The sequence below is a fragment of the Ictidomys tridecemlineatus genome, chromosome 2 (genome assembly GCF_052094955.1).
Source record: "Ictidomys tridecemlineatus isolate mIctTri1 chromosome 2, mIctTri1.hap1, whole genome shotgun sequence".
In the NCBI taxonomy this organism is placed as follows: Eukaryota; Metazoa; Chordata; class Mammalia; order Rodentia; family Sciuridae; genus Ictidomys; species Ictidomys tridecemlineatus.
Window position 1 is genome coordinate 123,059,232 of NC_135478.1, and position 15,418 is coordinate 123,074,649.

The 15,418-nt window shown below is 31.7% G+C and overlaps 1 protein-coding gene across 1 annotated transcript in view; it reads right to left on the minus strand.

Moving 5' to 3' along the window:
* Positions 1-1,914: 1,914 nt before the first annotated feature.
* The window catches only part of Vstm2a (V-set and transmembrane domain containing 2A), a 78,074-nt gene continuing 64,570 nt past the window's right edge, over positions 1,915-15,418 (minus strand). The window contains exons 5-6 of the mRNA XM_078039725.1: positions 3,274-3,358; positions 1,915-1,999 (exon numbers count right to left, since the gene is read on the minus strand). Of these exons, the coding sequence (XP_077895851.1) occupies positions 1,930-1,999; positions 3,274-3,358 (155 nt within the window). The 3' untranslated portion in view covers positions 1,915-1,929. The remainder of the gene's footprint in view (positions 2,000-3,273; positions 3,359-15,418) is intronic.

Sequence of the window (15,418 nt, forward strand, 5' to 3'; positions counted from 1 at the left end):
TACTACAGACACATGTAATGTATTGTACTATGATGTTACAATGGCTATGAGGTCACTAGGTAATAGGATTTTTCTTTTCAGCTCCATTAAAATTTTATGGAAACATTGTCATCTATGTGGTCCATTGTTGACCACAATATTGTTATGTTGCATGAGTACATGCTATAGGCATTTTCCTTGTGGCTAATGTGGGGATTACATTTAACATCCTAAAATTAAACTGATAATTAGAATTAATACCAATGTAATTTAATATGAAGTCTCTATTTCTTTATAGCTTTTTATTATTCCTTTTACATTACTGATGTCACAAATTATGTCTTTATACATGGTGTGTCCAAAACCATAGAATTATAATTCTTTTTATGCTTCTGTATTTTAAATTTTATACACAACAAAAGTGGTTACAAACAAAAATTGCATTAATATTCAGACTTATATAGCTTATGTATTTGCCTTTTCCAGATATGTATCTTTATATACATTCAAATTACTGTGTAGTCTTCATTCATTTTAATTGGAAGTCCTCATACATTTCATGTAGGGTAGATTTATTGTTAACTAATCCCTTCAGCTTTTGTTTATCTGGAATGACTTAACTTCATTGTAACTTTGAAGAACAGTTTTACCAAATTCAGAATTCTTGAATAACATTTTTTTTAGTGTACTTTGAGGCTTTTAGCCTCAAGACTTCTGCTGAAAAACCACTTGATAATTTTAATGATGATTCCTTGTATGCTATAAGTCTCTTGTCTTCCTGTGTTCTAAATTCTCTGCCTTTTGATGTTTTGATTTTAGCATTTCTCAATGTGAATCTCTTTTGGTTCATCTCTGTGTAGTCTGTTGGCTTCTTGAATTTGTAGATCCATATTTTTTATCAAATTTGGGAAGCTTTTCATCATTATTTCTTCTTCTCATTTCTCTCTCCTTCTTTTTGGAAACCTAAAATCTATACGGTGGTCTACTTTGGACCTTTGATGGCTTATTGTGTATCTCTTTCTGCTATCACTTGCCAGACATCTGTGTGTTTTTGATCACTGTAGCTTTCATGAGCTGTGCCCACCAATTTTCTCACTCATGGTCATATTTATACGAAACAGAGATGAGTGTCTTTTGTCTGTTTTTCAGGTATATCTAGGTAAATTACAACAGATGTACCTAATAATTGTCAAATACACTGTGTTCTGCTCCCTCTGATTGTAGGAAAGTGGGGAAGATCTCAGAACCTGGTCTGCACAAGATCAAGATCTCTACTGGGGAGGATAGGAATGTGACTAACAATGCCACAAAACTTCTCAGTTTTAAAGAGACTTTTTCTCAATTGGGGGGTTTACTCCCTCCCACCTTCCCTTACTCCCTTCCTTTTTATTTATTTATTTATTTATTTTGACTAGTGATTGGACCCAGAGGCACTTTACTTCTGAACTATATCTCTAGTCCTATTTATTTTATCTTATTTTGGTACTAGGAATTGAACCCAGGGGTGCTTAACCACTTAGTTGCACACCCAACCCATTTTATATTCTATTTTGAAACTTAGTACATCTTACTACATTGGTTAAGTCCCATCTAATTTGCTGAGGCTGGCTTTGAACTTGCTAATTTCCTGCCTTGGCTTCCTGAGCTGCTGGGATTTCAAGCCTACACCATTGCCTCCAGCTGATTGAGGGTTTTCTTGCTTGCTATAAACTTTTTATTCTGAAAGTCCTAAAATTTTGGTTCATATAATTTCTGTGTTATTATTTTTATTTTTGTTGTTGTTTGCTTGTTTTTTGATGTTATGAGGGAATGAGTAAAAGCTTGGGATTTCCTAGTCTGAGATTTTGCACCTCCAAACATTTTTTTTAAATAAATCATGTTTCAACATATGGCATAAACAGATCAAGATCAATTTTTCTTATATATACATTAGATAGGTACCTAAATGAATCAGGCAAAAATTAAGACATAGACAAACCTTTTCCTTGTGTTGTCTCCTCCCAAAAATGTCTCATGTGAACTTTAAAATAATGAATGAAAATAAATTATTAGAAAATGCAATAAAAAGACATAAAATATAAACCCCACTTTAAATTATCAGACTTAATACACATAATATTATACAGCCATATTGCTATAGAAATTTCTAAATATTTCTTCCAAATATTTATTGCCAATTAGTAGCCACAAGGTCTTAGCCTGATATTGGTTGGTCAGCCACATTTTGACTGGATTGGATTGATAATGAACTATATACTGAATTTAAAAAAATATAAGAATAAAGGCAAACTTATTAAAATAGACTTTTTTTTTTACTAAACAAGATAATAAAATTTCACATGAAATTGTTCAATTGGAGGCATATAAACATTTGGAAAAATATTTATCTCAAATATTTTGAAGTTAATTGCTCTATAATAATTTATAAAGAGTTCATGAGAAAAGAGAAATAACCTAGTAAAAATCCTAATAGTTCATTGAATGAAGGACTGTCCACCAAGTATAGAATAAAAATGATCAATAAAAGTGAAAATATGCCATTTGCTTGGAAGAAAACAAAATGTCAATCACAGTAAAAACTGAGATGTATAATTTTGCTTCAGAATTATAAAGTTTTCTCTTATAATTTAGAGATTTAGTAAAAATTTTCAATTTAGAGAGAATTATCTAATTGTTAATCATAAGAACAACACAGGTACACAAAACATTAAATTTCCAAAGTATTGGAATGCCAAAAACATTTTGGCTGAAAGTAAAGTTGTATAGCATAGGCTTGCTAGAAACAAACTGTAAGGTATAAAAGTTCTACTTTCAATACATATCACCTGTATGACTTTGGGCAGTTTACTCATCAGAATATCTCTTTATCTATAAAGCAGAGGTAATAACACTTCTTAATTCTTAGGATAGTTATGAGAATAAAAGAGTGATTATGTGGAAAGAGTGAACTGTGCTTGATGCATACAAAACACTTTACCTGATAACTCTGATAATTATGAAATATGTCCACTTATAAATATGACCAATGTGCAGTATTCAACAAAGTAGAGGGCTGTAATTTAGAGTTGCTCTTGATTCATTTGGATTGGAGTTTAATAGCTCCATGCCAGTCATTTGGATGAAAGGGGCAGAAAGGAATTGATGGAAAATAGCTGTCATGATCACAGTGTTCCTGACACATTGCTGGCCCCTCAGCACTGGGCTTCATACTGGTACTGCACCTACAAATATTACTCCTCTCATAATGCTTTTTTTTTTTTTGTAAATGCTATTTAATAGCAGTCAAATCTCTACCTGATTCTTTTGAAAATAGGAGTGCCTTCTAGCTGGATACTGAGGCTTAATTGGTAGGTCCTCATGTGGTAGTAACTGTGGATTCCTGCAAGACACAAGAGCCAAAGTTCACAGAGCTCATTTTCTCTCAAGAACAATGTTGTCAGTGAAGAGATTACATTCAGATTTGAGATTTATGTGTGACCATTATGCTCCATGTAATGTTGTTAAAATCTATCCCACATTTTGAACTGTTAGCCTGCTGTTACTGTAAGAGAAATAATGAAAAATGATAATAAAATACAAAACCTAGGAAAATCCCCAAGTGTGACTTTCTCCAAATTATTCCTCCGCTGGCCTCCCAGAAAACAGCTTGTAGAACCTGGAGACCTCCCATTGATCCTTTCGTGTCCCCATTCCTCACCCACCTATTGGTGCTATTGGAACCTGGAAGTTCCTGACATCTAGAAGATATATTTTAGAAGACCTTTGTCACTATGTGCTTGTGCTGGCAAGTGTCTGATCCATACTTCTAGCTTGTTTATATAGATGAGTACTACAAGTGAGTGATGAAAAATTATAGTAAGTTCTCCAGTCCGTTGCTATTGTCCAAGCACAAACTGGTTTGAGAAAAATGAAGGACTGAAGTAAAATCCAGGCTTTGAGGCCAGTTTCAATTTTCAGTAACAAGTGGCTTTTCTTAGGGGAGGAGGAAGTTCTGAGACCTACATATTCAACTGGAGACACATCATTTAGGAAAAGAGAGTTGCTGTTTTTTACCTGAAGTCATTTGTTTTGTAGATTCTGTGGTCACATCTACAATTTCCAACTGCATCAGCTGTTTCCTTGACTATCTCAACTTGTATATTAGACTTCTGATTCCACCCTGCAATTGTTCCCAGCTTCTTGGTGTAAATCTTCTGACTTGCCATTTTCAAAGCACATTCTTCAAAGGTTTGCATTGTAATTGATACATAGTACATTGCTATTGTTACTAGCTGGGATTATAGTAGGTTCCATTCTGTTCCTCCAGAATGGACAACTTCTGTTTTTTATTGCTATACAACTATTCATAATCACAGCAGAAGCACTTCCAAATACTGCATAAAATCTCTTGTCAAGAGACTTGTGATGGCATTTGTCAAGAGTATTAAGGGGAAAGGAAATTAAATTACAGAAGAACCCTCTGATTAAAAAAAAATTATCTGAAGACACATGCTTCAGCAGTTTACACTGCAAATTTGGCCTACTTCCATTCAGCAGTTATCACAGTGGGAAAGAACAGGACTTGTAACTATAATAATGTCTCCACAGACATGATAAATTTATCTGTGATTGGACCAATTGGGATTTCATGGTCTGAAGCATTACACATTTGTCACTCTTATTCAATTGTTTTTAGCAAAGTGACTCAATCATATTGTTCATGTCATTCAGGATGGGTGGGGGGGCAGTGAAATGGTCTAAAATTAAATTGTGTACTAACTCCAGGCAATTGGTCTTTGTCCAGATACATTTTTTTTCTATCTGCTGATGGATTCTTGTTATAAAACTTAGAACCCATTTGCGACAAGTCACAGCCCATTAGCCATCTGTTTTGCAACCACATACCTTTCTTTTATAATGTAAGGATTAATTTTCATGACATTTATCTCAAAATATTTTACAAGTATTTAGAAATAGAAAATACAATCAGCATTTCACATTAAAGCAACATTTTGATACACATACATTTAAGGATATAACAATTCAAAGATGGGAAGTTGATATAAAATAAAAGTAATACACAGGGAAAACTACAAAAACAGCTTCTCAAATAAATAATGCAATGTTCTTGCATTACAAAGTAAATGGCAATCAGCACAGGTTTATAGATATATCAGATAGAAATATGAATGCTCTGACAATGCATAGCACATGGCAGTTATGAAGAACATTTTTTCTTTGTTCTCATACTCCAGTAGTGACAAGAGTTTGTTACTTCCTTCACTATGACATCAGGATAACAAAGGACAAACACAAGATAGGAAATTTATTAAAAATCTTTGGTTATAGTTGTTGTACCATTGAGTTTCTTCTCAATTGTTTGTTGACTTTGCTCTGGGTATCATCTGGTGGATGTCATGTGCATCTATTCCAACTTGGCACACATTTGGTAGATTTAATTTGAAAATTAAAAAATATAAAGCAGCATAAACATCTAAAAAATATAAAATATGTAAAAATATAAAAAACATAAAAATCATAGCAGCATAGAACATTTTGAAAGTATAAATTCTATAAGGAATAGAACTCATTTACCAATAATACCTCTACTCTTTGGTAGAACTGTTTGCCCTTCATCATTTGAGAGCATTTTAAAAATTAGTGTTCCAGGGTGCTTTGAGGCACTGGGTTTGGTCCCCAGCACCATGTAAAAATAAATAATAAAGTAAAGGTATTTGTCCATCTACCAATAAAAAAATTAAAAAAACACAATGTTACAGATTGTTTACTAAAAAAAAATTAAGAACTAATGTCAGAGCAAATATCTTTTTAAAAATATGTATCACTTTGAATAAACATATAATTGCACACAGCTGTGAGGTGTAGTTTGACTTTTTAATTCATGTACACATTGTGTCATGATAGGATCAGGGTAACGGCATGACTGTGATTTCAGACATATGTCATTTCTTTGTGTTGGGGGAGATTCAAAATCCTCTACTACTTATTTGAAATATTCAGGTAATTTTAGTTAATTCTAGTTATCCTACTATTCTGTATAGCATTAGAACTTATGCCTCCTGTCCAACTATACCCCATACCTGTTTACCATCTTCTCTCCATCCCCCCATCACCCACACCTTTCCTGGGCTCTGGTAACCACTATGATTCTCTTTACCTCTTTGATATCTGAGAGTATATTTGAGGCATGCATGTGTGTAGCCATATACCTATATATAGGTACTTGGATATGTAATTGGTATTATGTTCCATATGTCTATTGAAAGTTTTCATTTAATTTTTATCGCTGCAATACTTGAACATATTTTTAAAAAGTCAAATTGAATTACCAGAATTTTAACAGAAAAAAAATGTCCTAAATTATTCCTTTACACCTTTTATTCCTGCTTCTAAGTGGCAAGTATATTCAACACTTGTAGCTGTTTCTTCTGGTATTTAACTGCATTTCCACATAGCATGCTAACATTGCTCATACATAATTATTCAGCTTATAGTTATATTAATTTCCTTCCTACACAGGAGATCATGATTTAATTTCCTTACATACCTCACCTTCACATGTGCCATCTCTGAGGCCACTCTTACATGGCCTCCATAGATGCTAATGTTAATATATTATTTTTCCAGTATTCAAACATTTGTGTACCTTCCATCTTGTCATATAAGCCTTTTTGAATAGTTTTCTTTAACAAATTGCAAGTTTTGTCTTTTTTTTATTCATATACTTACTCCCACCTACTTTTTAATTTTCAAAGTTGTCTTTTCTAATTTGAGGAGTGATTTAGAAATTTATTATTCTATATTGTTTAATAGTAAATAAAATTATCACCTTTGCACTAAATATGTAGTAGGAATATGAAATTATGTAAGGATGAGGGGGAGAGAATAGAACAAATTTAATCCACCACACTAGACACACAAACATGTCCTGTTCCTTCACTTTATATAAATAAAACCAGATTTGTGTTCTGACAAATCCAAACTAAAGAAATTTTTGAGATTACTTTTATGCCTCTTTATGTTTTCAGCATTTTTGTTTGTTTGTTTGTTTTTTTAGCTCAATGGAACAGACAGACAGGTTTGTTTTAGTGTCACACTTTTATAGTCCTTTTTTCTACTTTTTGAAATTTTATAATACTAGTAAGGTACACTTAATCTAATGTGGTTGTTGAAAGGTTTTCAACATTGTATTGCTTCTAACATATGGGAGAAACTTTTCACATAAAACACTTTTGTCTTGTTTAATATTTACTCTTCAGAATTTAGACGTTATTACACCAGAATTGCATTTTTACCTACATTAGTTTTCTATGTTGTGTCTTTCACAACCAGAGAGTTGTAAGATTTTAACAACATTTATGTTTTTAAGTTAATATATTTAAAAATCAACCTGGGTTTTTTTTTGGGGGGACGGGGTATTATTGAAGATTTTTAAATTGTCAACAACTCTAAGCTGTTACCTGTGACTGGTTAGGATTGTGGCTGACAATTTGATAACAACGCCAGTTAAAGGGCAAGACTGTTTAGAATCAAATAAAAAGGAGAGTATTTCATACAAAATCAGACGGAACACCATAAAAACTGTAGTTAAAGGAAATTTGGGTTGTCAAATGCTTTTCAAATTAGATAAAAAAGAAAAAATAAGGAAATAAGGAATAAATGGACATTTTGAAAGCACAACATAATTTACCAAAATAAATCAGAAAGTGAGAATTGTCATAGAAAATAAACTGAGGAAATCTCCACCAACAAAGAAAGTCTTAATCCACTCATATCTTCTCAACAAAAATGGATGAAATACAAAAACAACTCACAAGTGTTACTGAGGAATGTAAAAGAGAAAAAGAGTCATCTAGACTCAATGAGAAGTGAGAAAAATAATAAAATATAAAGAAAATAATTTTAAAATACTTGAAATACTTCTATATGTAAGTGAAAGGCAGCAATTTTGAAAATCAGGATAAATAATATGATTTCCTGAAAAAATATAAAATTCTATAATTACTTGAGAAAGTAGTAAATTCTAGTGCACCAGTTACAGTAGAAAAAAATTTAGAAGCTTATAAAATATATTCCATTGAAAAGGCCTCATCACACATGAACTTTAAATTATTTTTTAAACAACTGACAATGTTATTGAGACTATTCTAGTTACAAAGTCCATAACATTTTAATAATAAAATTATGACAGTATCTAAGGTAAAATTATAGAAAATCACAGTAAGAAAAGACAAGATAATTTTAAATCAACTATTAGGAAAAGAGACCAGAAATACATCAAAAGAGTAATTCTCTATGACCAATTGTTTTAATATAAGAATAAAAGAGTAGTTAAATATGAAAGCATGTATTAAATAATCTATTGCATCAGTAAATCACAGGAGGAAAAATATAATCATATCTATTGATGATGTATTTGCCTCATAAAATTTATAAGCCATTCCTTTCTTTCCTAAAATTAAAACACTGACACGGATAATTAATTCCTGCCTCTTCAAAAGATGATTTACAGTGAAAAATCTTCTTTTATTCCTATACCAAAATCAAAATTACAGTATATCAAAGGAAAAAAAGTAAAGCAGAGGATACAGCAATAAAGAATATCTACAAAAGAATGACCCACTTCAACAAACATTTCAAATCAGAAGTGAGTGGAATAGTATCTTCAACATGTTAAAAGAAAATAACTACTAGATGTTTATATTGAGTGGAATGTTTCAACAAATTGAGTAAAATAAGAGATTTTTAGAACAAATAAGCAAACAAACAACAATATAAAAAAAGAGTTCTCTATCAGATCACCAATACAAAGAATTCTAAAGAATAGAATTCAGAAAATCTGCCTGAAAGTCTAAGATGCAAGGCAGAATTTACAAACAAGTTGGTAAAATTAGGCAGATATTATCTGGATCAAAACAACAAAAATATAATTAATTTGTAGAGTGGGTAATAATGAAAAATGAGTCTATTGAATAAAAATGGTATACAAGGTGAAATGAGAGTGTGCTAGTTAATGCTCTCTTGTATACTTCAGTAAAGGGGAAGATCAAAATATTGGTTAAATTTGGAATGATTACTAAAATATTCAAAATAGAATAATGACCTGTTTATATACCATAAAAATATATATTATATATAATAAATATATTAATAAAATGTTTATATAATAACAAGCTATACAATATAAATTTAAAAATACTATGAACATTAAATAATACAAAAGTTTTCAATCAAGGTAAAAGAAGTAAAAAAAAGTATGAAGAAAAGTTAGGCAAATACTAAGCAGGTAATGAAATGGTTATTTTGTCACCAACCAAATATAGTTATTTAAATTTAATTTTTGTTAACCAGTTACTCAATCACACTAAAATAGTTCAAGTGCTCAACAAATGTGGTTAGCACTGCCTTATTGGATGACATGAATACAGAATTATTTCGTTATTCTAGAGAATCCTTGAAAAGTATTGCTCTAGTAAGACAGGAATAGAAACAGGGAATAAGGAGAAAGATTATGGCAGAAAATGAGATGAGAGCAGATGCTGTTTCCAATTGGGACGATAGCATTAAAACTATGATTGAATTCTGGACATACTTCAATTGAGAAAGAAATGATAGATAATATCATATAATCATTTAAGAAATTCAATCAGTACTCATTTGAAATTCAATCAGTAGATTTCAAAAAGGAAATAATAGGCCTCATTGATTTTACAGGGACTTTTTACTAAAGAGTCAAAATACTAGATGTTTCTAAATTGCATCACAGAATAGAAAATTTAGGAGATGAGAATGAACCTGATACCAAAACAAGTCAAGGACAACACAAAGAAGAAACAAATTTTTACCAAAGGCCAATCTCATCTATATTTTCAATATCCTGAGATAAAATATTAGCTACCAGAATTAAGCAATATGTAACATAATATATCATGACTAAAACTGGGGTTAATATTATAAAATTATGTAATTCATCACTTAATAGGAATGATGGAAAAATGAATAAGGAAATACAAGAAGTGAAAGAACCAGAAATCATAATATATACACAATATAATTTCATAATTTTATAAAAACTGAACACAAAAGAGAAAAAATTCACACAGATTAGTTGTCAAGAAAGAAACTTCTTAAAGACATACATTCTATCCCTAATTTACTTAAATAGTACAGGTATATCCATTGAAGAAATGGACCATATAATGAACAGAATATGTCAGTGCTAAATTGTCCAGAGAATACATGTATGCATATTTTAAAAAACCTTTCAAACTGTCTTTTTCTTATTTAGCAAAACAATTATATCAAAATTTGCCATGTTCCCTTCACTCAAAGGCTGACATAGATGCAAAAATTTAAAATAAAACACTATCAGATTTAGCAGCACAAAATAATTGTATACTATAAATAAGTGAAGTCCACAAAAATAATACAATAAGTATTTTCTATTATGAAATATATTAATATGGATCTGTCCTTTTAATATAAGAGAAAATATATGGTTATGTGCATCAAGACAAATGATGAGAATATGTTTGAAAATAATTTAACATTCATTCCTCATAAAAAGTCATATTAAAGTAAGAGCAGAGAGATATAGATAAATATAAAATTTGAATACAATATAATGATGTTTATTTAAAAATGCTATTTATTCTTATTGAATTTAGCATTGAAACAACAACACTTATCATTAAGAATTTAAATCATTCTAAAGTTATTAGCACTACCACAGATAAGACAAAGAAATAAGCTAATACAATTGCAAAAAGATGCATGAGTTATCTTTAGTAGTACAAAGTACAGAAAACCTAGAATAATAAATTGAAACCAAAAGTATAAACAATGAAAATTTTGTAGATTTATATTCTAGCATAAAAATTAAGGCCATCAAATTAAGGATTTTTCACCGCCAAGCTGAAGAAAATTGTTTTAGGTAGGTATGAAAATTTAACAAAAAATTCATAATTTACAATTAATATTTATAATTCATATAACTAAATTTTTTTAAAAAGTGAATGTTAAATTTCAAAATATGAGTCACAAAAAGGATATGTCTAGAAATAAACTAACAAGAAATAAACAAATTCCATGTGAAAAAAATCTTCAATGCTATTTAAGTCTATAAGTAAATATATTGCAAAAGTAACAATTTTATTCTAAAGCACTAAGGCATGTGATCAGAAGTATATATATTTTAATGTTTTATTCGCACATTATATTTATACATAATGAATTAATTTTGGCATATTCATTAATGCATTAATGCCGCAGTCTGGCTGGGCACAAAATCACGAGTCACTCACAGCCTTGTAGATTCAAACAGCAATTCTTTATTCCCGAACTCACACTGGCACTCTACAGACGTTCTGGGGAAATTCACGTTCTGGGCAAAATCCACACCTCCACTCAGCTGTGTATCCCAAAAATACTCCCTGAATCCCAAGAGAACTCAACAGGAACTCAAGGAGCGGGCATGCCTGAGGCAGCAGGATACGCCCTATTCCCAGCAGGGTACACCTTAAACCTGGAACCGCCATAATCCAGTAGGATCCTCCCAATACCCGGATCCACCCTGGTCCTTGAGCAGGGTCACCTTTCTCAAACATACATGCAATGTCACTGCAAATGTCCAAGGCAAGTCCATTTCCACGAGTCCTTCCTCTAAGCAACATGGGGTACGCTGGCAAGGAAATTGTCATACCTACTTGGCTAATGGCTCTCAGCACATTAACATAATTTGCTACGTTTTAGTACTTTCCTTCTTCCTTCCTCTCCCTGATCCCTTTTCTTTACTCTCTTGGTCTACCATTTATTAATTAGTACATTATAATTATATATAATAGTAGAAAGCACTAGGGTATGTTTCTATGTGCACATGGTACAATTTGATCAACTTCACTTTTTTATTCGTTCCTTTTCCTTTCCTTTCTCCCTGCTGTTTAGTCCCCTACCTCTACTCTCTTGATCTCCCCCCTTTTTTTGAGATCCCTCTTTTTTCATTTCTTTCCCCCCCCCCTTTAGCTTTTGCATATGAGAGAAAACTTTTGAACCTTGACTTTTTAAATCTGGCTTATTTTACTTAGTATGATGTTCTTCAGTTCTATCCATTTACCAGCAAATGACATTATTTCATTATTTCATTCTTCTTTGCAGCTAAACTTATATATATATACATATGTATATATGTATATATATACATATATTTATGTGGGTGTATGTACATCAAAACAGATTAAAAATTAAAACAATAGTGATTAAGCAATATATAATGATATATAAATATATAAACATTATTACCAGTGTAAAGGTAAAAATTCTAAGCTGATTCCAAGCTGCAAGAGCTTTGAGTTAAAGTGTAAGAGACTAGGGCATTGTAAAGCTTCTAGATTACAAGGCCTGGGCTAAAAAGTAAAAGACAATTGTTACAATTATAAAAGTCTATTGTTACAATTCCTCTGCTATCCTGGAACCTGTAATCTCTGTAAAGTTGTTAGGACAATGCGGGAACTGCCTAGTAAATGTCTCCATTGATTCCCTGGTTGTTTAATAGCTAAGGGCTCTAGGTAGCATGGCACGTAAGCATCTAGGCCCCAGAACCAATTAGTTTAAATGTGTACCCTACTTAGAAATGACCAATCACTCCTGCCCAAATTGTTCCCGCCAATGTATGTACTAATCATGTTTCAGAATTGTTGTTCAATTTTCCCGCGCCTCATGATGATTTGTTCTGATGTATGCAAAGCCCACCACCCTCTCCAAAAAGTGTACTTAAGCTCCACCTGACCTCCGCTCTGCGCTCTAAGCCACTCTCCCTTCTTGAGTGGGCACAGAGTCCCAGCGCGCTGGAACGGATCCCCAATAAATTTCCCCCCTGCGATTGCATGAAGTGAGTCTCTTATGTGGTCTCTCCCCTCCGACGCTCCGCTGCACCCCAACACCAGTAGAGTATGATAGTTTGATACATCAGTTGGAAAGAGATGTTTTAGTTAAGAAATGGTTGTTATTGACTTTTATTCAAAAAGCATTGATATCTACTGATAATTTTTTTTATAATAGGAATCAAAAATAGTAGGCTAAATGTCCTCATAAATTTGGTGCTCACAAAAGACATATCTTTTCCTATGTCTGTAGCTTTGAAGAATTTAAATCACCAAATGAACCCCTGATAAACTCCCAATTACTACAAATGATGCAAGTGTTTTTGCATCTCTGTGACAAAAATATCTGATAAGAACAACTTAACAGAGGAAAAGTCTCTTTGGGGCTCACAGTTTCAGAAGTCTCCATAGATGGTTGACTCCACTGCTCTAGGCCCAAGGCAGCATACCATCGGAGAAGGGTCCAGGGGAGGAAAACTTCTCAGCTCATGCCAGGGAAAAGGGCTGAAGAGAAGATACAGTGTTCTTGCTCCCCTAATGACTCCCTCCAACAGCATACCCCTCCTGCATGCTCTGTTATATACTTCAATAAAGGTGAAGATCAAAATATTGGTTAATATTCAGACTGGAATGAACTGATTAGGTGACAGTTCTGATATTCTAATCATTTCACCTCTTAATGTTCCTGCATTAACAGGAGGTTTGGGAGGACATTTCATTTCCAAACCATAACATTGGCTTGAAACAGAAGAAATTTATTCTGTTTTCTTATATCTCCTAGCATGTATGTATGGCTTCATCAATTCAATCTCTACCTGTAAGTTCACTTTACCACTTCATCTCTTATGTATCTAGACATTTGAGATGGCATTTTGGAATTTCCGGATAACCTCTTCCTTTCAAATACTTAATCACATCTTCAAAAACCCCTTTTCCAAATGAAGCAACATTCAGAGGTTCTGGGTATTAGAATGTGGACATATTATTGGGAACATCTCTCAGCCTATTACAGAGTACTAACTGGAAAAGATCTCTGTATTTTTATTAATATCATGTCATTTTGACAGTAATTTTACTCTTGGCAAAAAGAGAAGCATACAATGATATTGCTTTGTCATCAGTGTTGAAAGTAAAAATACAAAGGGAAATATAATTTAATTATTCATCAATATAGAACCAAAATGAATTATACTCTATTCTAGCTATCATTTTTTGGTCTTTTTTTTTTGTAAGTACATTCCAGTTTATGTTTTGTCTTTTTGCTATTTTGGTAGTATATTTGTATGAACAGAAGTCCTTGATTTTAATGTAATTAAATTTCCCAATCCATTTTTAGTTTTCTCTTTAACATCTTGGTTAAAAATACTTTATTTTGATAACTTAAAGATATTCTGTTGTGCTTTTATCTAAAAATTTTAAAGTTTCACTTTGAAATTTATACCTTTAATTCACCTGCAATTAATGTTAAGTGTATAGTTTGAGACTCATTTTTTTCTTCTATGCCTATTACCAGCATTCATAAAGTCATCCTTTCCATACTAATAATATATGTCACAGATATTATGTGTATTAAATTTCCATATCTGTATGGTGTAGAGTTCTTTTGAATATTTTTATTCTGCTCCTTTTTAGATTTCTTTCTCTCAGCAACAACTTCACATCATCTTAATGATAATTGCTTTTTTTTTTATAATAAGGACTCAAAAATAGTGGATTAAACTTCCTCATAAATCTGGTGCTCAGAAAAGACTTATCTTTTCCTGTCTCTTTGGCCTGTGTATGAATTTTAGAATTAACTTATCATATTTTAAGTAAATACTGGTTTTAGTCAAATTTATTTCATTTATTTTTTCTTCCCTTCCATTCTCTTTTATTTTTTAGTACCAGGATTAACCACTGAGCAACATCCCCAGCCCTTTTTATTTATTTATTTTTAATTTTAATAAAGGTATCACTACGTTGCTGAGGACCTTCCTAAGTTGCCGAAGCTGGCTTTGAACTTGTGATACTCCTGTCTCAGCCTCTCAAGCCACTGGGGTCAAATTTATTTCCTTATGATACTGAGTCTTCTTGTTCATTAATATTGTATATTTTTGTGATTCTCTTCTGGGTCTTAAAAATTACTTAAGTGTTTTAAAATTATTTATACCAAGGTCATAGTCATTCTTTTTTTAGGTAGCTTTAGTTTTTGCTACTATTCATCCCTTAAAAGTGAATTTTCTATGTGCTTTTAGTATGTAAAATATACATAGCATTTACATATTAAATTCATGTTGTGCTATGCTTATTAACATTGGCTAGTAATTCTAATAATTTTCTGTAGTCATTTGGGAGTTTTCAATGTAGATAATAATGTCGTGTGAATAACGGAATTTTTTTGCAAGGCTTAAATATATTTATTTCACTTTTTAAACTATTTACTGTAAACCCTAGGACCTCCCAAATATTCAAGGATACAATTGGGGATATTCATTACACACACACACACACACACACACACACACACACACAAATTTGAGAGTTAGGTTTATTGGTGTATATTATATAAGCAGTAAAATTCA